The sequence below is a fragment of the Aspergillus aculeatinus genome (genome assembly GCF_003184765.1).
Source record: "Aspergillus aculeatinus CBS 121060 unplaced genomic scaffold BO66scaffold_56, whole genome shotgun sequence".
Lineage (NCBI taxonomy): Eukaryota > Fungi > Ascomycota > Eurotiomycetes > Eurotiales > Aspergillaceae > Aspergillus > Aspergillus aculeatinus.
In genome coordinates this window covers 172,220-196,889 of record NW_020291525.1, presented here as the reverse complement: position 1 = coordinate 196,889, position 24,670 = coordinate 172,220, and the positions used below count along the sequence as shown (strand labels likewise).

The 24,670-nt window shown below is 54.5% G+C and overlaps 7 protein-coding genes and 3 non-coding genes across 10 annotated transcripts; 4 read left to right on the top strand and 6 right to left on the bottom strand.

Annotated features, from left to right (window-relative positions):
- Nucleotides 1–296: 296 nt before the first annotated feature.
- On the bottom strand, nucleotides 297–2,131 carry BO66DRAFT_423198 (Bicupin, oxalate decarboxylase/oxidase; the record flags this gene model as incomplete). Its single annotated transcript, XM_025650096.1, has 4 exons — nucleotides 297–949; nucleotides 1,024–1,363; nucleotides 1,427–1,783; nucleotides 2,105–2,131. The coding sequence occupies 4 exons, from the start codon at nucleotides 2,129–2,131 to the stop codon at nucleotides 297–299; spliced, it is 1,377 nt and encodes a 458-aa protein (XP_025499749.1).
- A 1,050-nt stretch (nucleotides 2,132–3,181) lies between these two features.
- Nucleotides 3,182–4,105, top strand: BO66DRAFT_193666 (SRR1 family protein). The gene is made up of 2 exons (XM_025642473.1): nucleotides 3,182–3,874; nucleotides 3,936–4,105. Exons 1-2 carry the CDS (start codon nucleotides 3,357–3,359, stop codon nucleotides 4,048–4,050), a joined length of 633 nt encoding a protein of 210 aa, XP_025499748.1. The 5' UTR covers nucleotides 3,182–3,356; the 3' UTR covers nucleotides 4,051–4,105.
- Nucleotides 4,106–4,855: 750 nt separating this feature from the next.
- BO66DRAFT_t276 lies at nucleotides 4,856–4,926 on the bottom strand. The gene has a single exon. It is a non-coding gene; the product is annotated as a tRNA-His (tRNA).
- A 1,080-nt stretch (nucleotides 4,927–6,006) lies between these two features.
- BO66DRAFT_414772 (Kha1p) lies at nucleotides 6,007–10,233 on the top strand (the record flags this gene model as incomplete). Its single annotated transcript, XM_025649493.1, has 3 exons — nucleotides 6,007–7,197; nucleotides 7,284–8,844; nucleotides 10,004–10,233. The coding sequence occupies 3 exons, from the start codon at nucleotides 6,007–6,009 to the stop codon at nucleotides 10,231–10,233; spliced, it is 2,982 nt and encodes a 993-aa protein (XP_025499747.1).
- Nucleotides 10,234–12,624: 2,391 nt separating this feature from the next.
- Nucleotides 12,625–12,698, top strand: BO66DRAFT_t278. The gene has a single exon. It is a non-coding gene; the product is annotated as a tRNA-Val (tRNA).
- Nucleotides 12,699–13,523: 825 nt separating this feature from the next.
- On the bottom strand, nucleotides 13,524–13,595 carry BO66DRAFT_t275. The gene has a single exon. It is a non-coding gene; the product is annotated as a tRNA-Ala (tRNA).
- A 1,809-nt stretch (nucleotides 13,596–15,404) lies between these two features.
- Nucleotides 15,405–16,832, bottom strand: BO66DRAFT_414770 (uncharacterized protein; the record flags this gene model as incomplete). The annotated part of the gene is made up of 6 exons (XM_025649492.1): nucleotides 15,405–15,652; nucleotides 15,716–15,783; nucleotides 15,850–16,232; nucleotides 16,287–16,358; nucleotides 16,490–16,671; nucleotides 16,718–16,832. The coding sequence occupies 6 exons, from the start codon at nucleotides 16,830–16,832 to the stop codon at nucleotides 15,405–15,407; spliced, it is 1,068 nt and encodes a 355-aa protein (XP_025499746.1).
- A 1,388-nt stretch (nucleotides 16,833–18,220) lies between these two features.
- BO66DRAFT_382509 (cytochrome P450) lies at nucleotides 18,221–20,546 on the top strand (the record flags this gene model as incomplete). The annotated part of the gene is made up of 7 exons (XM_025646014.1): nucleotides 18,221–18,577; nucleotides 18,778–18,910; nucleotides 18,994–19,185; nucleotides 19,247–19,398; nucleotides 19,467–19,714; nucleotides 19,791–20,062; nucleotides 20,171–20,546. Exons 1-7 carry the CDS (start codon nucleotides 18,376–18,378, stop codon nucleotides 20,544–20,546), a joined length of 1,575 nt encoding a protein of 524 aa, XP_025499745.1. The 5' UTR covers nucleotides 18,221–18,375.
- Nucleotides 20,547–21,169: 623 nt separating this feature from the next.
- Nucleotides 21,170–22,966, bottom strand: BO66DRAFT_442616 (LysM peptidoglycan-binding domain-containing protein; the record flags this gene model as incomplete). Its single annotated transcript, XM_025651444.1, has 6 exons — nucleotides 21,170–21,409; nucleotides 21,463–21,688; nucleotides 21,785–21,927; nucleotides 22,046–22,375; nucleotides 22,426–22,675; nucleotides 22,722–22,966. 6 exons carry the CDS (start codon nucleotides 22,964–22,966, stop codon nucleotides 21,170–21,172), a joined length of 1,434 nt encoding a protein of 477 aa, XP_025499744.1.
- A 515-nt stretch (nucleotides 22,967–23,481) lies between these two features.
- BO66DRAFT_332797 (uncharacterized protein) lies at nucleotides 23,482–24,447 on the bottom strand (the record flags this gene model as incomplete). Its single annotated transcript, XM_025644151.1, has 1 exon — nucleotides 23,482–24,447. The coding sequence occupies one exon, from the start codon at nucleotides 24,445–24,447 to the stop codon at nucleotides 23,482–23,484; it is 966 nt and encodes a 321-aa protein (XP_025499743.1).
- Nucleotides 24,448–24,670: the final 223 nt, after the last annotated feature.

Below are 24,670 nucleotides of genomic sequence, written 5' to 3'. Positions count from 1 at the left end.
TACCTGCTTGGACTCCAGTCGCGAAGTTTGAGTCCGTCGCATGTGAGAGGGCTGAGCAAAATGCTAGTACTTAGGCAAAGACGAGATGCATGCCTGCCCTATCGTTCAGCCACGAGCTTATCGCATCTCGGATCGATGACGTCGGCCGATGTCGGTCTACTGATTATTAAGCCTTGTATGTTTGCATTTCTTCCGAAGGATCACAAGCCATAACGTACATAGTACACCATACAATAAGCTCAACTTTATCGTCACTTTCGAAAATATATATATATATATATAACTTCCTCCCTCTTCTAAGCCCTGGTATCCCGAATGGGATCCTTCTCCGCGCTCTCCACACTCTTCAGAAACTCCCTGGCCGCCTCGGGATCCTCCGCGAACAGATGCTCCGCCACGTTCCGCCGCGGCGTCTCGCCCATCCACTGGAACAGCGAGAAGTCGCGGAACCGATCCGCGCGGAAGATCTCGAGCACCTCGACCTCCTCCTCGTCCGACAGGTTCTCGATGAAGTGGCCCATGTTCTTGGGCACGATCCCCACGTCGCCCGCCACGTAGTCGAAGGTGCGCGCGTTGCCCTCCGCGGCGAAGATGGTCACCCGCGCCCGCCCGCGGATGAAGTACGACCACTCGTCCGCGTTGGGGTGCCAGTGCATCTCGCGGAGGGCCCCCGGCTGGATCGTCAGGTGCGCCGCGGCCACCGTCTTGGAGATCGGGAAGTTGGACGAGTCGGTGATGCGCACCTCGCCGCCCGAGGTGCGCTCGGGCTTCTGGGCGAGCATCTTGTGGGTGAACCGCTCCTTGGAGGGTTTGAAGTTGGGTGGGGTCTCTTTGGGGATCGAGGCCGGGTGCGAGCCCGGGAAGATGTATTTCTCGCTCGTGGGGAGGTTCTTGAAGAGCTGCGGGCGGAGGCGGAAGTTCTCGGCTAGGACGGCTTTGGGGGTGTGTGCTGTTGGGTTCTTTGCATTAGTGTGGATAAAGGGCGCAGGTGGGATGGGGAAAGGGGGTGGAAAGTCAACGCACCCATCCAGTCCGTCAGCAGGAACGTCGACTCCTCACTGAAATTGCCATCGTCGAAGATCAAGAGAAACTCGGTGCCGTTCTCCCCGAGCCCCTGCAGACTGTGCGGGTGGCCGGAGGGGAAGTACCACAGATCCCCCTTTTCCAAATCGTCGATGAACGCGTTCCCGTCGAGGTCGATCCCTGTCACGCGCACCTGGCCCGCGAGGACGTACGCCCATTCGGCCTCTCGATGCCAGTGTAGCTCTCTGTAGACTCCGCTGTCGAGGCGCATGTTCACGCCGGCGAGCTCCTTGCTGGTTCCGAGCTCGCGGACGGTGGTCTGGCGCGTCCAGCCGCCTTCCTACCCAGAGTCAGCATTTCATCTGAACATTCTGGTAGTGATTTGTTTCTGGTAACCACGCACCTCAATTCGCACGTGGGAGTCAGCAAATGACCATCGCATGTTGGGCAGCGAGCCATGGTCGGTGCTCGGGGGTCGAACAAGGTCGGGGTTCTGGCGCTCGCGGTCCTTGTTCCGCGGTCCCATCACCGAGGCGCCATCGCCCATCCGCCAGGGAAGGGGCTCTCGATCTTCTCCGATAGCATCTACCTTATGGTCCCAGGGATCACGGTGGTCGGGGGTGAAGGGCTCTTTGCTGTTGAAGAAACTCGAGGGTGAGGAGGCGGGGATCTGCATCAACTGCTGATAAACGTCGTTGGGTACTGGGCCAGCATGGCTTCGTCCAATTAAGCCGGTCACGGCCACTATTGCCAGCAGGGACTGGGGGGACCTCGATAGCAATTGCATGTTGTGAATGTGGGCGAGAGGCGATTGTCTGGGGAAGATCTGGTCTGTCGCTGAGGAGAGGGTCGCCCTCTTTATAGGTTGGTGAGGGACTATTCGTGCTCTGCTTCCGGGCTTTCCGACAACGTGGAAGAGAACCAGGGGGTGTCAAAAACCGGTCATCGAGTGGGGACAAATTTGGGAAAGGTGGCCTCTCAGGTTGAACAGAACAGCTGTTGGGTCAAAGCTTGGGTTTTGCTTGTGCTGGGTGGGGGGGGAGGAATTGATGCGGGTTATTGGCGGATGGCTCAGCCCTACAGGGCTGGGACGGCACGTCATGGTCATTACGACGTCACCTGCCTTTCCACTTGCTCGCAAGCGGCATTTCCACAACGCCCTATTTTCCGATAGGTATGCAGGGGGAAATCCCAGGCTAGCCAACTCGATGGTCCAGGAGCATCGACTGGGGACGCGAAGATTTGCTCTTGAGATCAGATAGGCTTTCGTTCCCGCTTTCGAGGGAACGTTCTTGCCCACTACTGCCCTTGGGTGGCCATAGTATCATTCTCCCCGGCTTTTTCTCTTTGTACGCTCTTGTATGACAGAGAGTTCGCTATGGTGCATTGTGTGAGCGTGCTACACACCACGCATTCACAGGCTGTGTTCCTGGCTGCCTGTGAACAAAACAGGCGGAGGCGGAACAATCCAACGCCGAAATGACCCTGTTAGCACGCTAGACCATATACACCCTAGTGTTCTTAATGTCATGCCTCAGGCATTCAATATCTAGATAGTATCATGTTAACAACAGTGAATATACAACAGAGTAGCTTGCAATGGATAATTTCTTCATCTTCCTCGCTTCTATAAAGCTTTTCATCATTTATTCTCACTTCATCTCTCTCATCTCGATACCCCACACCCACAGCTCATCCATCCCATCGACCATCTCGAACCTCCGCCCACAACTCCATCATTTCATCGCCCATACACCACGAAAATCATCAAAACAGAAGAAAACCCTCAAGATGATGCGTCGACTTCTGGAAGCAAATGCCCTGGGCCCCGTCCATCTTCTACCCACCGCGACCCGTCTCCCCAGGGCCGTGGTCCATGATTCGATGAAGTCACATTGGACCGGACCCCCCTTGTACAATCCTGCTTCCTCGAGCCCGCACGAGGTCACCATGAACATCTTGCGACACGAGGCCGATGGCGAGCCCTTCTTCACGAAGGAAGCCTTGCAGGAACTGCAGGCCCAGCTTTTACGGCCCCTCGAAGAAGGCGGAAAGTACGTGGCCATCGGGATAGACGGCACCCCGGTGGAATTCGAGCCAGCCACTGGGCAGGTCAATGAACATGTGGGACATCGATTCGTCAAGTAAGCATGATCCTTTCCTTCTTTCTATTGCTGTTTTTGTCGAGTCGAAACACCCAGGCGGAACGCAACTAACCACATCATCCCCACAGCGGCCCCGTTGGCCTCGTGTATCACTCCTGGGGCGTCTTCGTCGGGCACGCCGCCGAGAAAAAGTACCTGGACGCCGCCTCGTACTGCCGGATCGTCCCCATGCACGTGCAGCAGTGGATCCACCCGGAGACCGACGAGATCTTCGTGCTGCCCCCGCGGCCCGTCGAGGAGCCCAGTCGACTCCTGCGCAGCGCGGTCTTCGCGTGGGAGCCCAGTGCCACCTGGGCGGCCGTCCGCGAGGTGCTGGTGGCGGCGCGCGAGAAGCACACGATCACCAACTTCGTGGGCCTCGCGTGCGGGCCGATGTTTGGGGCGAGCCCGTCGGCGACGCAGCACGCGCTCGTCTGGATGATCATCCGACTCTTCCGCCGGGACGGCAAGGGCGAGTCGGACGAGCCCTTGGCCTGCTCGCTGCAGGACCCGATCTACGACGCCCAGGAGAAGCGCCTGCTGAACCTGCTGAAGATGACCGTCGTCGAGGACCCGCAGGCTTTCCTGGATGTGGAGGATTCCTCGATCGTCTTCACCTGCAACTCGGACGTGCCGGTCAAGGAGATCGTGCTGGATATCGCGCGTCCTGCTATCATGATCATTGACGATATCACACGTATCAACTCGTGAGTTTGTTTCTGGGGACGGGTTGCCGGTGCGCGAGGGGTGTGGTGCTAACAGGACTAGGATCTACGACCCTGTCACTAATCGCGTGCTCAAGGCGATCGGGGACTCGTATGAGATGTTTGACTTCCCGGACCATGAGGCATTCGGGAAGATGGCTATCTACGTGAGAAAGTAGATGCGCATCCGATGACTTGCATGACCGAGATGATGGGATGGTTGGGAATGTATTTGAACGAAATCACGAGCTGCTCACTTTTTTTTTTGTACTGTGGCGAGATTGACATGTGTTTTTGAGCAAGCTAAAATCATTGGTCTGTAAACTTTATGGAAAAATTGAAAAAATTTGCTTTCGATGGGAGAAATTATTTCTTCGGTGCGTGGGCTATCGTGCATGTCATGTCGCATGGTCGCCCTTACGAGGATGTTCGTCGGTCTTGCCTTTCCATTACGTCCCTTATGATACGTTACGTACTCGGGACTGTCGCTGAGCTTCCTCGTTCCGACTTTGCTGGACTGTCTCGCTGGCAATGTGACCGGTCGCGTCTGCCACTCAACCCGCGAATCCGTCACGTGCTCGCAAGCTGTTATTAGACATTGAGAGAGTCTCGATATATACCGTGAAAATCAGAGCATTTGCGGTGGTATTTTGCTTTCTAGGGTCTCTTGCATCGTGGACAGGGTGAAAGTTTTGTTGCCATCAAAAGTTGATTGAAGTGTAGAAATGGAATGCCGCCCGCGCGCAAGATATATTCGCTTTGGGAATGAGCAAAACCGCCCACTCACGGACGAATCTGTCTATCTTCTCGTCCCAAAGAATCGGATGCTAGAGGGCGAGACAGAAATGAATGACTTTGTACCAATTCTGGTACCCAAATAGAAAAAAGGAAAAGGAGAGAAAAAGGAGAGAAAAAGGAAAGAGAGACTGACACTTTGGTGCGATCGAAAGAGGGGAGAGCAAAAAGACAAGCGAAAAAATAAAGTGGCGCTGCCCGGAATCGAACCGGGGCTGGCACGGCCACAACGTGACGTCATACCACTAGACCACAGCACCTGTTGTTGTGGTAGCTGCCTCAACATTACGATATATAGCTGACCTTTTCTAACTGCGGGCTGCAACTACTCGCCGATCGTAGGGTCAAACCCGAGCCTCTCAGATGTAACACTACACAGACCACGACAGGGTCAATATACAAGCCGCGTCTCAACCATGTTGTGCTTCTCCAAGTTATTGATTGTCCAAGATGTGCGTCAATAAGACCCAGGGTTACTGTCTGAGGCTGAGGGCCGACCACTCGGGGTCGGGCTGAACTCTGGGTCCGATCGGGGATGTCAGCTTGTGAGACTGACAGCAGTGTCCGGGGTTAGTTACTCGCTACTCGCTACTCGCTACTCGCAGGAATTTAAGATTACGCTCAAACCTGTCGTACGGTGTAGATGTTTGCATGGCGTTATCGATGCCGAGTGCGGACTCCATTCCAGCTGATCTTTCTCCTTGCGTCAGGTGACAGCTCTAGCCCTTGGCTGCGAGATCACAGCTCAGATCACAGCTACTGTGGATCCTGGTGGCCCCCAACCAGCGTTGAAGGGAGAGATAAAGTAAGTGTGAATACGAGAACGGGGGGGATCAGTTGACGGATGACCGAACAAGAGATTTGGTTTTGGTTTGTGGTCTGGTGGGGGAGTGGCTGGGGAGAATGTCTGGGGTGGAGGCGAACCCCGGAACCGCATTGGGGCCCAGATTGCTGTAGATTTCCGATGCGCCAACAAAGAACAAAGACTAAAAGAGGACAAGTGAAATGTCACGTTAACACCATTCACTATTCACCATCAGGCAGCTGTCTGTTGCTGCATCTGCTGCTGCATTTCCGACCGCCTCCCATCACCCACGTGGGCTCTCGTTCCCCCACAACCTCGTTTTCACTTGTTATCTCTCTCCCTCTCTCTCTCTCTGTCTTTCCCACACCCATTTAAATCCCCTTTTCTCTTCTTCCACTCTCCTATCCTCCCTTCTGATCCGAATCATAGATTTTCTCTGCCCTTTTTTCTTTGTCCGCACCCCTCAAACTCCCGTGTCAAACTGCCCACCACTCACCCCCACTAGAGGCCGTGACCTCTCTCTGCCTCGGCCACCATGTCGAGCAACTCCACCACCCCCCAGGTCAAATCCCAGGCGGGAATCCTGGAGGGCAGCAATCCGACGGTGTACGACTCGTCGAACCCGATCATCCTGTTCATCATACAAGCGAGCATCATCATCGTGCTGTGCCGGTTGCTGCACTGGCCGCTGTCGAAGATCCGGCAGCCGCGCGTCATCGCCGAGGTGATCGCGGGCGTGGTGTTGGGCCCGTCGGTGATGGGCCGCATCCCCGGCTTCACCGACGCCATCTTCCCCAAGGCCTCGATCCCGGGGCTGAACCTGGTCGCCAACCTCGGCCTGATTCTGTTCCTGTTTCTCGTCGGCCTGGAGACCAACCTTCGCTTCCTGATCAGCAACTGGCGCGTGGCGATCAGCGTCTCCGCCGCGGGGATGGTCCTCCCCTTCGGGCTGGGCTGCGCCGTCGCCTACGGGCTGTACAACGCCTTCCGCAACGAGCCCGACACGGTGGACATCAACTTCGGCACGTACTTGCTGTTCATCGGCATCGCGATGGCCATCACCGCCTTCCCCGTGCTGTGCCGCATCCTCACCGAGCTGAAGCTGCTCGGCACCAACGTGGGCGTGATCGTGCTCTCGGCGGGCGTGGGCAACGACGTCGTGGGCTGGATCCTGCTGGCGCTGTGCGTGGCGTTGGTGAACGCGGGCTCCGGGCTCACCGCGCTCTGGGTGCTGCTGGTCTGCGTCGGCTACGTGCTGTTCCTGGTCTTCATCTTCCGGCCCCTGTTCCTGCGCTTCCTCGCCCACACCGGCAGTCTGCAGAAGGGGCCCAGTCAGTCCGTCGTGGCCATCACCCTGCTGATCGCCCTGGCCTCCGCCTTCTTCACCCAGGTGATCGGCGTCCACGCCATCTTCGGCGGGTTCCTGATCGGCCTGCTGTGTCCGCACGAGGGCGGGTTCGCCATCAAGCTGACCGAGAAGATCGAGGATCTGGTCGCGGCGCTGTTCCTGCCGCTGTACTTCACGCTCAGCGGGCTGCAGACCAATTTGGGTCTGTTGGACAACGGCACCGTCTGGGGGTACGTGATCGCCATCATCGCGATCGCCTTCATCGCCAAGGTCACCGGCGGGGCGCTGGCGTCCCGGTTGAACGGACTGCTCTGGCGGGAGAGTTTCTCGATCGGCGTGCTGATGAGTTGTAAGGGGTTGGTGGAGTTGATTGTTCTGGTAGGTCCACAGCCCCCTCCCTCTGTCCCCATCCATCTCCCGAATACTCCGCAATATCCTTATGGAGAAGAAACTGACATGAATAGAACATCGGCCTCCAAGCCAAGATCCTCAGCACGCGCACCTTCACGATGTTTGTCGTCATGGCCCTCGTCACCACCTTCGCGACCACCCCCTTAACCGTCGCCCTGTACCCGAAATGGTACCAGATCAAGGTGGACCGGTGGCGGCGCGGCGAGATCGACTGGGCGACGGGCAAGCCGTTGCCGCCGGACAGCCGGATGGACAGCATCACGGCGGCCAAGTCGGCGCAGCACGGCGACCACCACGAAACGCTGGGCCACCACCGACCCGTCCGCAATTTGCTGGTGTACCTGCGTCTCGACGGCCTCTCAGGCCTATGCACACTCGCCGGCCTCCTCGCCCCGAACACTCACACCCATAACCACACCAACAACAACAACAACCACCCGCGCATCCATCCGGATAAACGCACGCCCACCGATCCCGACACCAAGCACGCGGACGAATCCGCCCCTGCCGAAACGGAGATCACCGAACTCGACACGCCGACCCCGCAGAGCCTGCAGGTGCACGGCGTGCGCCTGCTGGAGCTGACGGACCGCGACTCGAGCGTGATGAAGGTCTCGGAGATCGAGCAGTACACGCTCTCGGACCCGGTGGTCAACACCTTCCGGGCGTTCGGGCAGTGGCACGACCTGTCGATCGTGGCGGGCGTCTCCGTCGTGCCGGAGCACTCGTTCGCCGACACGGTCGTCGGCATGGCGCGCGAGGAGGCCGCCGATCTCGTCCTGCTGCCCTGGAGCGAGACCGGCGCCATGGGCGAGCAGTACCACCTGCACTCCCCCGTCGAGGAAGGCGTCCGCTTCCTCGACGGCCAGCCCTACGCCGCCTTCGTCGGGAGTGTCTTGGACGGGTCCCAGACCGCCAGTGCTAATGTGGGTGTCTTGGTGGAGCGTAATCTGTATGCGCCCCAGCATGCGCTGGGCGCTGCGGGGGGCGCTGGGGGCGGGGCCAGTGGGGTGAGGCATCGCCCGTCGTTGGGGGCGATGAGTGTGCAGCGCAGCTCGTCGGTGTGGAATGCCCGCCGCGGCGGCGGTGGGGCCGCCAAGGCGCATCATATCGTCGTGCCGTTTGTCGGGGGCAGGGATGACCGTCTCGCGGTCAGGTTCGTGTGTCAGGTCGCAAGCTGTGATTTGGTGACCGTGTCGGTCGTGCATTTGGATATTCCGGGGGCCAGCAGTGTTGGTGTCAGTGCTAGTGGGAGTGGCGTCGTGCCGGAGGAGTTGGTCGAGTCGGATGCCACGTTCTTGTCGGTGATGAAGGATTCCTTGGACGAGGAGGTGCTGGATCGCGTGGTGTTCAAGAAGACCGCAGTCAAGACGGAGGCAGAGGCCGTCGCGACGATGGTCGAGCTGGTCAAGGACGAGATGGTCCGCTCGCATCACAAGGCTGGCAATCTCGTCGTTGTGGGCCGACGGCATTCGGCTCTGGATGAGCTACTCGCCGATGGTGGCGCTGCTCACGATGAAGTCGGCGCCGAGGCCGCGCGCGTGCTGGGTGTCTTGGGCCAGGCCTTGGTGAAGAAGGAGAACCGCATCGTCGGCGATGTGCTGGTCATGCAGAGTAAATAAAGGCGAGAGATCCTCAAAAACAGGACGGACATACGTGATACCCCCCTCTTACTTTTAAGATTGGAAACCTTTCCTACTTAGCTGTTATGATTTACTGAATGTGTGAAATGAGATTTAATATTGTGGTATTTTGATTTCATCATGATTGTAATATGTATGTGCAGAACATTTGGGGCTGCAATGCTAAATAACCCCCGACATGACACTTATGTACCGTACTTTCGAATATGCAAATGCAATGCTAACATGACAGATTTGACTTTGACCTGGCCTGTCCGGCAGGATCCACTTTGTTTTTCTTTTTTTTTATCGTTTCACATCATCATTAGACCTTCTCGTTGTCCTCCCCAGCGTGGCTGACCAGACTGGCTATCTTGGACTTGGCCCGCAGCTTGGGGCCGTACATGAACAGCACGTAGGGGATGAGGGTCAGGGCGGTGGCGATCAGGGCCAGAATCAATCCGGCGTACTGGCTGCCCACGTTGTGGAAGAACTGCGAGGCGAACAGGGGTGAGACGGCACCCAGCGTGTTCCGCATAAAACCTTGACCGGCGATGGCGGAGGAGGAGCTCTCGCCGTAGCAGTCGGAGGTGTAGCTGTAGCAGCTCTCGAAGATGAAGAAGATACCGATGCAGATCAGCACCAGGGCGATGACGGGGGCGATCCAGGGCAGGTCGGCGTATTGGGTGAAGGAGTAGATGAAGAGGCCGATGGGGAGCCAGACGGCACCGAAGAGGGCGCCGTACAGACGGGACTCCGGGCGGGCCTGGCCGGCTTGGAAGAGGGCGTTGTACTTGCGGATCTGGAAGAAGTTGAGACCGAAGCCGATGGTGCAGCCAATGCAGAGACCAATGTAGGGCAGGCCCGACATGCCCTCGTTCCAGCCCTTCTTCTCCTGGAAGGTGATGGGGATGACCGACAAGAACAGGAAGGTCAGGAACCAGGCGAAGGCGATCCAGAGACCGAAGGCGAACACCACGGGCTCGGTGATGAGCATCTTGATCGCCTTGACTGAGGAGTTGTGCAGCATGTGCTTCAGCGAGGGGGCCTCGAGGTCGTTCTCGGTCACGTAGCGGTCGTCGCCGGTGTTCTTGCGGAGCATCTTGGCCCGCTTGCCGAGGGCAACGCTACCACGGGTCTCGGGGAGGAAGAACAGGATGACCAGGGCGAGCGGGATGTTGGCCAGACCCTGGATACCTTCCACCCAGCGCCAGTGGAGGGCTTGGTCGATGAAACCGGCGTAGATCGGGGCGGCCACGGTACCGAAGATGGCGATCCACGAGAAGGTGGCGACGGGGATAGCACGGTCCTGAGGGTAGTACATATCACCGAAGGTACCACCGACCAGGATGGTACCGACGCAACCGAACAGACCGAGTAGGGCACGGCAGACGAGGATGGTGCCGATGTTCTTACCCAGGGCGAGACCGATGAACATGAGGACGAAGCAGAAGTAGGCTCCGACATAGACGACACGGCGACCCGCCAACTCACAGAAGGGGGCCAGGAAGAGGGGAGCGAGGGCGCAGACGAAGTTGAAGAGGAAGAGACCCAGTTCGGCGATCTCCTCGGTCACACCCAGATCCGAAGCCATATCACCCAATCCGGAGCTGTAAGCCGTCGTGGCGAGACCGATGAACAGAGTCATCAGACAGAGCAGGGCGGAGATGAAAGCCTTGTATTTGCCATCCCAGTTGAACGGGTTCTCCTTGTCTCCGGGAACGAAGTCGAGGACGATGTACTGGTTGCCGTCCTGGACGATGCGTTCGGTCTGGGTTAACGGCATGTCGAAGTCGACGGTCTGAAGGGGGCCGTCCGCATGAGCAGCGGCAGAGCTGTCATCGAGGCCCTCTAGGTACTTTCCACCGGCAATGCGTCCTTTGCAGGTGGAGTCGATGTGGCTGGAGGAGCCGGCGGAGGCGTTCTCCGTATGGGAGGCCAGGCCAGGCTGGGACTTGTCCATCTTGTCCATTGTGAGATAGGATGGATGGATGAAGAGGAGGAGGAGAGGAGGAGGAAGGAGTAAGAAGAAGAGAGGTGAGGTCGAGTGGAAGAAACAGCCAGGAAGCAGCAGGGAAGGAGGAGGTATAAAAGGACAATCAAAACACTGGGGAAAGGAACCCGTCTCATCCGGCTTCTCCAGTTTTATTTTTTTCGTGTCGGCCCACCCGAGTCAGGGCTTCAGTCCATCTTCTTCCGGGGTGCGTCATAAAGTCGGGGTGGACTGGGAGACTCTGGAGTGGGCATGGGAAAGGCATCCGCCGCCTCATTGTAATGCAGGCTACGGAGTACAGTACCTGGCCAGGAATGCTCCACGAGATGGATCCGGGATGGCGTTGGTAAGTGGTGGGTCACCAGAGTTTGCGGTCGATCCAACTGAGAAACTTCGGGGAAACTGGTCCGATGTGCAGATATTCGCAGTTGGGATGGGTGATAGACGATGAGGGGCGCTCACAGTCAATGAAAGTCTTTTCATGATGATGAGGAATAAGAGCACTTGCTCAGTTACCTCCTGTCACTCACAACAGCATTCCCTATACTCTTTCCTGCCCCCTTGTGGTGTTGGAAAGGCAGGAAGAAAGTCGTAGGTAGTTCGGAAGTCGACCGAGGATGACTTCACCTCGGCATCCCGACTTGCCTCCAACTGGCTCTTTCTCCATCGGGCCGACTCGGTCCCCCACGTCCTTTGGGGGCAAAAACAAGCCATGGGCCATACAGAGTTTCGGTTGCACTTCGGCGAAATCCTCACCGTTGCTGAACTCGGAAGGTTGTCGGTCGGTCCGTTGCAGGGATGGTGATTTAGTCGCCTTGTCTCCTCACACGATGAGCAAAAAGTATCGTTGTTTCTGATCTGAATATCATCTCTTAAGTCCCCAAAACCAAGTTAAAGACTGTCAAACCCGCCCGCAAAACCCAACCCCTACTGATAATCTTCTTCTCGACTTCTTCCACGTTATCGATAAGAATGTGAAGCAGTGAACTCGAAGCCCGTGCAACTGAAACCCCCATGATGCATTGGGGATCCACCATGTCCAGCCCAGAGAAACTCGGCTGACCTGCTTGCCCTCGGGCCAGAACAGGCAGGACAGCCACTGACGCCGAACACAACGCCATCTGACCGGTCCGAGAGATCTCCTGTCGGGCTGGCGGCGCTGGCCTGGACATGCCAGCTCGATGATTCGCTGCTTGCGTTTCCGCTTGGACACTTGTTGTCAAAACTCTCGACCCTGACACGTAGGGATTCAGGAAAAAAGCGGACCCCGCACACTCCGCCGACTGCATTGCCTCACGATTTTATGCTGAGCTCCTTACACAACTTGGTCACGAGGGCGCAGTCATCATAATTCCGTAGACTCTTGTAGGCAGTCCGGGTTTTTCCGATGCCAAAACCGGCCCTCAACCCAACCCAACCCGGCCAAGCTTGGGTTCTGGATTGGGGTGGATGACGACATGGCGCGGATGACGCCCATGGTTGGATGATTACATTAAACGTAGAGCTTTCAATGTGAAGGAGGTCTGGCCATTCAAGATTGTGTTCTCGACCTGATTTGGAGTCTGGTGGCTAGTGGTTGTGGTTGTGGTGGCAAGAATTGAGTTGTAAAGTAAGTGTGCTTGGTTGGGATTCCCACCGTGGCCGGTTCAAATTTGTGCCTGATTGACTGGATGATCGACACTTTAATCCAGCTTGCTTGAGCCTATTTCGATGTGGTGCACTTTCACTAATCCGGCCAGCTGTCAACAATCACACCACCTCAACATTCTTCCAAGAAATGGCCGGTTGGTGTAGTTGGTTATCACGTATCCTTCACACGGATAAGGTCCTGGGTTCGAGTCCCTGACCAGTCATCTTTTTTGTCCTGTGCTCTTTTTGTTCTCTTCATACTTCCCTCTAAAGTGTCTTGCTGTCTACGGAGTAGGTCACTGTAAATGCCTTTTTTGTTTTTCTCCCTTTTTTTTTTTTTTTACTTCCGCTTGATCGTCGCTCTGTCCGATGGACCACGATCCGGTTCCTGATAAAGTTTATTCGAGAACAACCCTGGAAAGAATTTTCTCTTCGGTGGCAATGATGAATCTTGCCACGGGAGGGATGACAAAGCGATCGGCATCTGGGCCCCTTTCATCGCCAGGGGTAGAGAGCACCGGAGAGCACCTGTACCTGACACCAGACTCGAAGTGACGTTCTGGCGGTTCCTATCATGTAGGGGATTATGTACCGACTCATTGGGCAACGCGACTATAGCCTCGTCAATCTCAATGCAAAAAAATATATATACAAACACCACAGATATATATCGCCGCGCAACCTGCGTAACCCCAGGATCTAAAGCAACCCCTGTAAATATTGCCAGAGTATGGTCTAGGAGCCCGGGGGCCTTCTCTAATCGCAGCCAGATATATATACTGAGCACTGTGGTAAAACACGCCTGTGATGATGCTTACTTGGTTCTCATCAACAAGCGAGTGCGAAGAAATATGTGCATCCTTGAACATCCTGAGCACATGCATGCGTGTTATTGCAAATATCCGAGCCGCGATTCTGCTCTCCGAACAGATCTCACCAGAAAGCTTCATACTGAGCGACCGTTTGGTACTGTGCCCTGCCACCAACCACTCGATCCAGTAAGAGAGAAACAATATTGCACTTTGCGAATGCAGCAAAAAGACAAAAAATGGAGCTGCGGGGAATCGAACCCCGGACCTCTCCCATGCTAAGGGAATATTATACCACTAAACCACAGCCCCAATTGATGAAAGAAGACTTTAAATTTGCATATATAACCTTACACATGCCTTTAGAGTAGCACCTGAACAAACAACGCAGCTGGATAGAACTGTGGTTACACTAGCACTTTTCTTGCAGGTATGAGACACAATTAACCAAAGGCTCACACTCAGAATGGCATGTAGTAGAGTTATGGTTGGTGAGGGTGCCTCGGCCTCAGGCACATATATCCCTCCATGTATCCACTGCATTCTGCTGAGACTATGAAGGTCTAGCCAGCGAGAGTAAACAACTTGGCAGTGAGCAAAGTGGCAGCCTTGCAAAGTTGTGAAGGGGGTGCTATCCGGCGTCTAACCCATTATCCCCTTAGCGTTGTTTTACCCCGCACACCATTTTTTTTTTTTTTTTTTCGTGATAAGTTGTTTTTGCATCGGATTTGAAGATAAGGGATTATCGCCGTCAGCCGGTGATCATCTGTGACGGCCTGAGAGACGAGGCCCTCACACCATCGCGAAATCCCAACTCCAAGTCAACCGACGATTGTTGAGACCAATCCCAGTCATAAATCTTTCAACCAGAGACTACAACGTTCCGCGTCAACATCTACCCACCGGGAGCTACGATGTGTACACAATCCCGGGCCTATGGCAGCTCTCGCGCCCTGCTTGAGGAGCGGCGTTCACGTCCGACATAACACAGGCCATTCTAGCGGTATGTCAGAAGCAAGTCCACTGCCTTTGATATGGCGAATTTCTACAGGGGGGCGTGGACCCTCTCCGTGGGTGCTTGACCTCACCTCGGAATTCAAGTAAACTGTCGCTGGGCTGCGCGTTTCTCTTCTAGGGTGCGCTCCGACCTTGCAGCCGCGAAGACCCCGAGAGGTTTCATCGATTGAGAGCGAACAAGCTGGATTCATTGCATCTTGACCAGCAATTTCTGGACGGTACCCGTTACGACAAAGCTTTAGGGGGGAGTTCGCCAGGCGAAGTACAATGGTTCCAGATATTTGGGTGCACTAAACTATTCCCTAGAGGACGAACGTGGCAAGCTCCTCGGGGTGTGTTGACTTCGACACCATCAAGATGGCCATAAGATCTGGAAGGCATGATGCCAAGCTTCTGACGCGTGATACCCTGGTATGTAACCCACTACACCACCGACAATACCCTACTCCAGCCATGACAAAACACGCAGTCTCTCACATTTGCCAAATGATGACTATCCTATGTGAAGTCTTCCTGACTTCCAGATGAATTGATGATCCTCGACCAGACCTCCACAGAGAAACCATGACAAACAGACGAAGCAAGGGAAACTGGCACCATAACGACAAGATCTCATTTGGAACGAGCTTCCTCGATGAAGAAGAATAATGCTATTATCACGCCACAATGATCGCCTGCCAAAGGTGAATGCTCTCCCAAGCGCTTCTCCGCGTTTTGAGGACTATTGCGAAACATAGCGTTGGCAGCAAGCTACTTAGCGTCTCCGAATTAGTGGGTACTAGCGGCCATTGCATGCGAGTTAGCGAGCAGCTTAAAGACATACTGACAACTCTCGAATGGTCCTTAGACGGGGAGGATTGGGAGCCCAAAAGGGACTCCTGGCAAGAGCTTGATCTGCCGCGATATTTTAGCGATTGCGAAGACGAGTGTGGCTGAATTCTTAAGCACGTGGGAAACGATGCCTCTAACAACGATGATGATGACGACGCCGCTTGGAGAGCCCGGGCACCACGCCACACATTCTATTCTCATTCCTCAAATCATAAGTCGGAACATAAATGACGAACATTACTGCCTCCACCGCACACACACACCAACCCCAAATCACCCCCGACTTGCCATCAAGGCGTCCTCCGACACCGCCGTCGACAGAACACTGAACTCATCCTTGCGGCGGATCCGCTCCAGCTTGACCGGCGGGGTTCGTTCGTTATCCGAACTGGCATAATACCGGGACCCGAAGCACGCGGGGAGGAGGGGCTTCAGTAGTGCAGGCAGACAGGGCATGCAGGCGCACACGATCGCGACGTCGCATTCTACCATGCTCCAGTAGATGGCGGGGTTGTTGTCCACTTTTTTTTTGAATGATCAGTGGGTGCCTACCTGAAGAGTGATCCGTGGGAAGTGAGGCTTACTGCTGATATTGGCGGACTTGGAGAAGCGGATGAGGGATTGGAGGCGGAGGCAGCTGACGACGGTGATCCTTGTGGCTGTTAGCGGGGCTTTGTGTGTTTGGGGTCGATGGTGGAAGAAGGGGGGAGTGACTTACAAGAATCCCGTGCAGAACATCAGCAAGACGAGTGTCTTCTTTCGACGGCTCAACGCGAGCTTTGACAGAGGGTAGATGGGCAGTGCGATGATGGACAGGTCCATCGCGATCTGCATCGCGGCGCGATACCACGAGTAGGTGTTGATGTCAATGCAGTGGCCTGTTGCCTCCCCCGACCAGCTGTTCCAGAAGTAGGAGACCGGCAGACATTGGAAGATCATGATCAAGGTGTTGGAGATTCCGAAGCAGACGGAGATGCCAGCGAGGGTGTAGACAATGTATCGGAAATTGCCGGGAGGGAAGATGCGGAGGTAGAAGGCTAGGAAGGATAACTGGGTCAAGGCTTCGGCGGGCATGTAAAAGATCTCGGCGATGAGAAGTAGCTGGGTTCAGGTTAGAAGAGGCTGAGTAGTCAAAGGAGTGGAAGCGCGACGGACTTTGAGCTGGGTAGTAATGTCTTCGAATGGGATTGTCCAGATGTTGGTCCCGAGGCCGTGTTTTTGCACTGGCTTGTTAGTGATTGCTTGTTTCAGGAGGGGAGTGCACTTACTGGGGAAAGCCATGATGTTCAGTATCGCAGCACAGGCCTGAATGGAGTCAGCTTATATCATTCTCCGGATCTTTGCAGTCCAGCCCATACCATGGCCATCACTATTAGTCCATCGTCCCAGCCAAACGATCGCTTCATCATGGTTCGTTGAGCCATGCGCAGACCGGTCATGATTAAGGCCAGCATGCCCAGTGAGCCGGCCAGGGCAGGCGTCAAGCTGGCCTTACTCTCTTCATGGATCCCGCAGGCGGCACGAGTGTAGTTCGTCGAGACTAGAATGTTAGGCGACTCCGACTGCGAAAGAGGTATTCTACTTACATAGGCTTTGCTTTGGAGTGCAAGACAAACTGTAGCACCCAAGTGCAGTTTCCAAGATGCTCTGCCCTGTACAGATGCACCATCGATCTGTCGTTGCGCACGAGCTGGCATTCATTGCAGTTTCGAAGCATTGAGCCTGGGCAGTTAGGTATTGATGATTTTCCAAAAAGGTTTCGAGTGAAGCATACCGCACATGCTGGCAGGTCACTGAGGAACTCCGGGAGCAGGGTTGAGTTCATCCTGGGCGAATTGGGAATCGACTCGGTTGACAGCTGCACTGCATGAGCTTTGTGGGACTTCTCAATCCTATAAGTAACATCGAGATCTCAGCCAGCCTGGAAATTTAAGGTCGGGAGAATGGGAGGGCTGTCCGAGTTTATTGATCCATTCTTGCTTTTGTCGGCCCACGCACGCTTGTTGATGCATCGAGGTTGTTGATACTCACGGCGTGCGAAGTACTGTACAACAGGGACCGATCGCTGGTTGCAAGGATCCAGCAGGGACCAATGTACGGGACTGTACTCATCATGGACAGTGCGCAACGGTCGGTCGATCTCCAATGCAGAGCAGTGGATTGATAGGGCAGCGCGGACAGGGATCCTGGCCTGGAATGGCCCAGTGGGGGAGGAGGAGGAGGAGGAGGAGGATGAGATAGGCAAGTTCTCCGTATGCATGGTCGGAGCATTTACACATGTCGTAACCACTGCCTGAATTTGACCAAATTTTATCGTAATAAACATCGTGGAAGTTGATCACGGAGTATCTTCCGAATTGATTCTGCTGTTGCTTGATTGCATATTACCGGTTCTCCGTGATTAGGGCATGGCCGGCCAGGCCATGATACTGTGAATTCTTCCACGGTCGCAACATTCCTGTTTTCTGGCAGCTTTGACAGGATCCACCTGTCTACTGGCGTGTGTCCGAGCGTCTTTCAGGCTCCTGAAACAGGATGCGTTATTGGTTGGGGCGATGGGGTACTTTTTCACCCCCCCGCGTCGGTGGATAAAACTAAACCAACTTAAGTGATTAGTCCATCCCCGTTCGCCACTCAGTCAAGGCGATTTCTTTGCGTCTCCATATCTGTCAAATAGACTTCTGCAGACCCCCTCTTGTCGTAAAGGCCACACTGGCTGGCGAAAATGTCAACCGTCGGGGCTCATCTGGGCTTATCGGTCGACCGAGGTCGTTACCTTACTGCGCAGGCGGACTCCAGTTTGTCGTTCACGGCCCTGATATTTTTTGTGTTAGGTACTGCACATCCCAGGTGTATAAGAATAAGGGGGGCTAGGAAGGAAGAACACGCAGATAGATAGATCAGTTCTATATGTACAGCACAATTCCCCCTTGTACTACTTACTCTGCACACCTTCAGTGACCAATCCGGTATCGGGGATTAATATGGGCATGACAGAAACACCTCCACCTTCTGCATCAGACTAATCCAAATCCATGTTTTTGAGCATTCCTGCTCGCACACTGACATTTCCGCGACGTCAAGGCTCCTGTGGAGAGATGTCCGTGCTCTCGTCTGTCTGTAGACAAGTCAGATTTAATCTAATAAGAGGGTGCCACCCCCGGTACTTTCTGCTTCTTGCACTTGATCTGTTCACTCCTTCAGAAGTGTACGCCCTCACCTCGCGTTTCATCGTTGTCCCACCATGACGACAACGACCTTAATTCAGGGCCTGATCGGGCTGAGTCTACTTTATTTCTTGCTGTCTCGACTTTTGTCCCGATCGCGATCATCCGCGCCTCTGCCACCGGGGCCGAAAGGCAAGCCCATCATTGGCAATCTGGCCGACTTGCCGCCGCCAGGAGTGCAGGAATGGAGGCACTGGCTGCAGTTCAAGGAGCGCTACGGTATTGCTTTTTTTCACTCCCCCCCCCCCCCCACCACTATGGTTACTTCTGCTCGCCTCGTTTTGCTTTTTACCTTGCAATCGATCAGTATTTGAATTTGAGTTATGCTCGAAATAGCCTCTTCACTATCCCCTTTGAGGCAAATCTCCCACTAGAATAATTCACGAATCCTCGACCTCCTAATGCACCCCTCTCCACAGGTCCGATCAGCTCCCTGACCATTCTGGGACAAACCATGGTGATTATCAATGATGCTCGCATGGCGTTCGATCTGCTCGAGAAGCGCTCGAACATCTATTCGTCGCGGCCCCGACTTACCTTTGCGGGAGAGATGTGCGTGTCGGCCTCGAATTTGAGTCCTTCGATCACGAATCATAAGAGCTAACGCAGTTCACTACGGTTGGTAACCACTATAGTGTTGGCTGGAATGGCTCCCTGGCGATGCAGACCTACAGCGATCAATTCCGCGCCTACCGGAAAGTGATGCATCGCGTGCTGGGGACGAAGACGACGACGGCACGATTCAATTCGCTGCAGGAGGTGGAGGTGCGACGGTTCCTGATGCGCGTGCTCGATCGCCCGGAGGACTTGGTCCAGCATATCCGGACGTAGGTACTTCTGTTGCATTGTTCCTCTCCGTACATCTGATACTGATCGTGGCGTTGTCAGCGAGGCCGGGGCGGTGATTCTCAAGATCGCGTACGGGTACACGATCGAACCGCATGGACGCGATCCCCTCGTCGACCTGGCCAACGAGGCCATGGACCAGTTCTCTATCGCAGGAAGCCCGGGTCGCTGGTTGGTCGATACAATCCCACTCTGTATGTCTTCCTGTGTGTGCGTGTGTGTTTCTTAGATACGTTCGTCGACTAATGAATTCTGAACGTAGTGAAACACGTCCCCGCATGGTTCCCTGGCGCCAGCTTCAAACGCACGGGACTCGCGTGGAACCGCATCCTGCTCACCACCGTCGAGAAGCCCTATCAATTCGTGCGCCAGCAGATGCAGCGGGAGAAGTTCACCCCCTCGTATGTGTCGAGTCTGCTCGAGGGACGCGATCTGGATACCCTGACGCCGGAGGAGGAGCATATCATCAAATGGACTGCGGGGTCACTCTATACTGGAGGAGCTGATACGGTTCGTCACACCATCCCTCTCTAGGGATCAGTCAAGTCACCCTGACGAACAACGTGAACTGATCCGAATCGAACAGACCGTCTCCGTCCTCTCCACATTCTTCCTCGCGATGGCCCTCCACCCAGAGATCCAGGACAAGGCCTACGAGGAACTCGAGCGCGTAGTGGGACGCGCCCGTCTGCTCACCTTCGCCGACCGCGAGAACCTCCCATACATCGATGCGCTTGTGAAGGAAGCCCTGCGCTGGCACCCGATCGCACCCACGGGGATCCCGCACCAGTGCACGGAGGATGACATCTACGAGGGATATCTGATCCCCAAGGGGGCAATCATCATCCCGCATATATGGTATGTTCTTTCCTCCCTTCTCCTACTCTAACTCAAACAAACCCATTGGCGCGCTATTTCCACCCAACGTCCACCATGAAACCATACACTGACAATGGAGGCGAAAAGGCAAATGACCCAAGACCCGACCATCTACCCCAACCCGAGCAAGTTCGACCCGACTCGATTCCTCTCGTCTGAACCCCAGCTGGACCCCCACAATCTGGCCTTCGGGTTCGGGCGCCGCATCTGCCCCGGCCGGTTGCTGGCTGACAATACCATCTTCCTGACGATCGCGCAGTCGCTAGCTGTGTTCCGGTTCATGCCGCGGGGTGATGCGCCGTTGAAGGCGGAGTTTGCGCCGGGGGTGGTCAGTCATCCGCTGCCGTTTGCGCTGCGGGTCGAGGTCCGCGGGGAGGAGCATTTGAAGGTGGTCAGGGACGGGGTGGAGGAGGTGGGGTGGGGGGTTAGTGATGCCGGGGCGTTGGCGGGGGTGGTTTGTTAGGGAACTAGAAGGGGAATTGTAATGAGTTTGAGAAGGGATATTGTCCAGTATACTAGTTTATGGCTGAGTTCGATAGGAGCTTCAGTCTACTCAGATAATGATGTTGTTCAGGTGGCACGGATGATACTACACGAGACCAAGCAATTCAATAAAGTGGTTGTGCATTCTGGTTAATCAACAAAACATGGCTTAAGGAAATCAAAACTGCAAATGGTTTGAACTAAGTCTCGTTTTCCAATGGTCAGTCGAAATTCGAAAGAGTCACCAAAGCGCCGGATTACGACTCATTGTGATGGTCGCCGTTTGCTCGATGGGTCCCGTGTCGATCTTCGATTAGAAACAATCGAACTTGTCCTCAACAACGAGTGGTAACTGTGTGGGTCACGGTACGAGGGCTGTAACTGGTGGAAGGAACTGGGATACAGTTTGAGCCCGATGAGTTGTGAGGACAGTAGGTGACCGTAGTGGTATGGTCGGGAATCGGGATGAGGGGGTGGATGGTAGTAATAGGCATAAAGTCAGTTCTTGAACTTGGGCTGTCAGTGCAGTAGCTTGTGATTGTGACAGTGCTGCAACCGGAGCCTGGTTCATGTCCACAGTGGGTGGTGATGATCACAGTGTGATCAGCGATAGGAGTGGAAATCACAGAGCCGCAGCTGGAGTGACTGCAGTGGCCGCTCACTGTTGTCGTGTGATTCGCACTTGGAACCGTAACAGAAGTAATAGAGCCGCAGCTGGAGTGACTGCAGTGGCCCGACGCATCGGTAGAAGAACTCGAGCCTGGAACTGGGACAGATGTGATAGAACCAGTTCCGTGACACGAGGTCGTTGTGGCCGTTGTCGGAGCGGGGGTAGAGGTATGACTAGAAGTGACAATGAAAGTCACCGAGCCAGAACAGTGCGTAGATCCAGACACATGTGGAGTACTCGCTGGCGGAGCACTGCTGCTGGCAATCCGAGTGCTAGATGGAGAAGGGGTGGGTTTACTGCTTGGGGCAGAGGCAGCGACTCCCACACACATCTCAAACCCTGCAGGCAGGTATTCGCACATTTTGTTCGGGCCCACAACATCAGGATTCCAGGTATAGAAGTCCTTGACGGAGATTTCGTTGGCCAGAGTGATCAGAAGGCATGTATCGGTCCTATAGGCGATAGTTTGTTAGCGTCGGCGGAAGACTGGGATGCGAGAAACGAATCTTCTTTTCATGGAAAAGGCAAGGAAGATATAGTTTACTCACGGCCCGACTAGCCACCACTTGTTACAATCACAGGTTACTCGAGGCTGATGAGGATAGGTGGTGGGGAAATCGGTTGGTGCAGGAAGTTTGGCAGTGCGAGTTGAGGGGGTGGATGCATCACCAACACAGTAATAATATCCAGGCTAGGTTTAAGCAACGTGTCAGTCTAACTGTAAGAAGGGTGGAACACGCAAATATCAAGAAAGGTCGAAGAGAAGAGGTCTGGAGTGGATTAATCGCGACGGTGGGGGGCAAACATACGGTAAGTTTAAGACACTCCCTTCCAAGATTAGGATTCCAAGACAAGAACTGCTCTCGCGAGAATGTGCCAAACATAGTCACAATCAAGCTGCAAGTATCTCCCTTGTCAGCCTGGTACCAGGCGGTGCAATTCTTCGCTGTGCCCTGCGGCGTTGGATGGGGCGGAGTGGTAACATGGGGAGGAAGTGGGAGGTTGTCATAGGCAGCGATGCAGTAGTAATACCCGGGCCTCAGACCGGAACAGTCATCCTTGAGAGCTGGATTCCACTGATGAAGAAGCTTCTTATTCAATAGACCGTGTTTGAGTAGAATGTTATCGCACGTATCATTCTGCTTGAATCAGACTCATATCTTGATGAAAGGAGAGGTGAAGTACATACCGGAGCAGCCTTGTAGAAGGACTGACAGCTCGAGACTAGAGCAGCTTGCGTCGGGGCAGGGACAACTGGCTCGAAGGTAATGTTTCGAGTTGGGGTCGGAGTCCAGGACGCGTATGGAGGAATGGAAACGTTTGACGAGCCAGTGGGATAGACCAGAGTCATACCAGAGCCGCCTGGAATTCCCACGCAGACCCAGTAGTCGATCAGAGGATGCTCGCAGTCTTTTTTCAGTTCAGGATTCCAAGCCAATCTGTGTTTGTTAGCGCAGTCGCTAAATTGTGGCAAGCAGGACTTACAGCTGATCTAGGGAAAGGGAGGCACCAGAACGCTCCGAGATTATTTGGCAAGAGTCGCCCGGCTTGACACGGTACCAACGATTGCATGAACCCGGTTGGCCTGGCTGTGTCTTGCTCGGAGGCCCGGCAGTATCAATCGAGCTAGGGGTAAGAGGCATAGTCGGCATGATGTCTGAAGTGATAGGCACGCGCGCACTGTAGGTGGATCCAGTGGAGAGGCTCGTGGTGTTGGCCGGTGGGGTCATAGTGGCCTTACTACCTGCCACAAGAGCCAGCAGAAATGCCAGCAGGAGATGAAAGGACGTCATCTTGAACAGATCTCGCCTTATCCGAAGATAGATGACGGTAAACGAAAGGATTCGCAATAAGAGGATGGAAAGGTGAAAGACAAGACAAGAGGGAGGATGGCAAGGGAGGGAGGAAGTTGGGGTAGAGAAGAAAGGTGGAGAGAAGAGAGGAAGGAAGAGGAAGAGAAAATAAGAGAGGATGATGATAAGAGAAATTATATAGCCGGAAAAGAAGGAACCAAGAAGGGAAAGGATCTTGACTAGGAGATGATTTCTACATTCACTTCGTGCGGTTCCTCGGATGCCCGGTTTACAACCAATCGCATTTCTAACGCATCTTCACAGACTCTCTTGGTTCAAGATTCACAACTAAACAAATAACGGATATCAAAACACGATCACCTCCAAGTATCCCACAATTCTGCCCCTTCTGCCAGCCTAAAGCTTGGAACACTCCCAAGACTTTCTCGGAATCAATCCTTCACGCCACATGAGCTGTATTGCTGAAACAATTCGAAATGAGGGCTTCTTGGATCAAGCCAAAAGGGCTCCCAGTTGTTGGCAAACGGCGAGTTATACATCTCTACCAATCCAGCCACATCTCCAGCAGAAGGTACGGTGTTCGCCTTCCAGACTTTGCCGTCGTACGTAGTCAAAACAGGGCCCTTGTTTAGTGTTCCGCCGGTGGTAGACGAGTATAGCATGATCGAATCCCAATCGACGTCGTCGATGTGTGGCCAAAGCTCACGTGGTCCGATGATGTCCCTTGGATAGGGCAGAAAATTCAATGCACTGAATCCAGCCCGTGCGGCAGTTTTGGAATTCACACACAGACCTTCAGGTCCCCAGATCTCTGCCTCAGTTTTCCCCTTCGTCTTCTCTTCAAAGTCTGCCAGGTTTCTACAGTGGAATTCAAAGATCCAGGGCCCTTGATCAGTTACCCTCCATAGAGCGGGATCTTGGTGCTCGTGTATGAGCCCGAATGCATGCCCGAGTTCGTGAGCAATGGACCCAATGATGAGGGCTTCGCCCCAGCCTGATGGAGTAGAAAGGTACATAGCGTAAGGTTCGAGCTTTTCTCCCGGGTTCGGCACCTCCGGGGGCATGCCAACGTTAGTGACAAACATGCTAGGGGTGTCATGGACCGTCAAGACATCGTAGATCCCATTTTTGCAGATGACCTCTGAGGTTGGGTGCAACTTGAAGCTCTCGGGCAGGCCCGCAGCATACCACAGTCCCATGGCGGCATTGAGCAGAGGTTTAAACTTGCGCTCGGTTGCGGCAGACTGAAAGCAGATAGAAATCTTCCCGTTGGGCCAGAGTCGGTTATGATTGCTCCATGGACTGAGTTGTGCCCACGCGTGAACCAAAGAGCTCAGCGAAATGAATGTCAACAGCAGAAACAGCAGTCTCTGCTGGAAGAGAGAGAAGAGGACCATGGTACTTGTAGAAGTCTAGAGTTGACATGTCAGTATCAATAGAACCCCTCCGGATAATAACTAACCTTGTCTTGATTTTGGTTGTCACAGATGGTGATGGAAGGTGCGACCACACACAGGTTGAGGAGAAGATAGAGAATAAAGAAAAAAATGAAAAAGACGAAGAAAGATAGAAGAGAGATTAGGGGGCTTCTTATATCACGTAATAAGAAGCCAGAAGTGA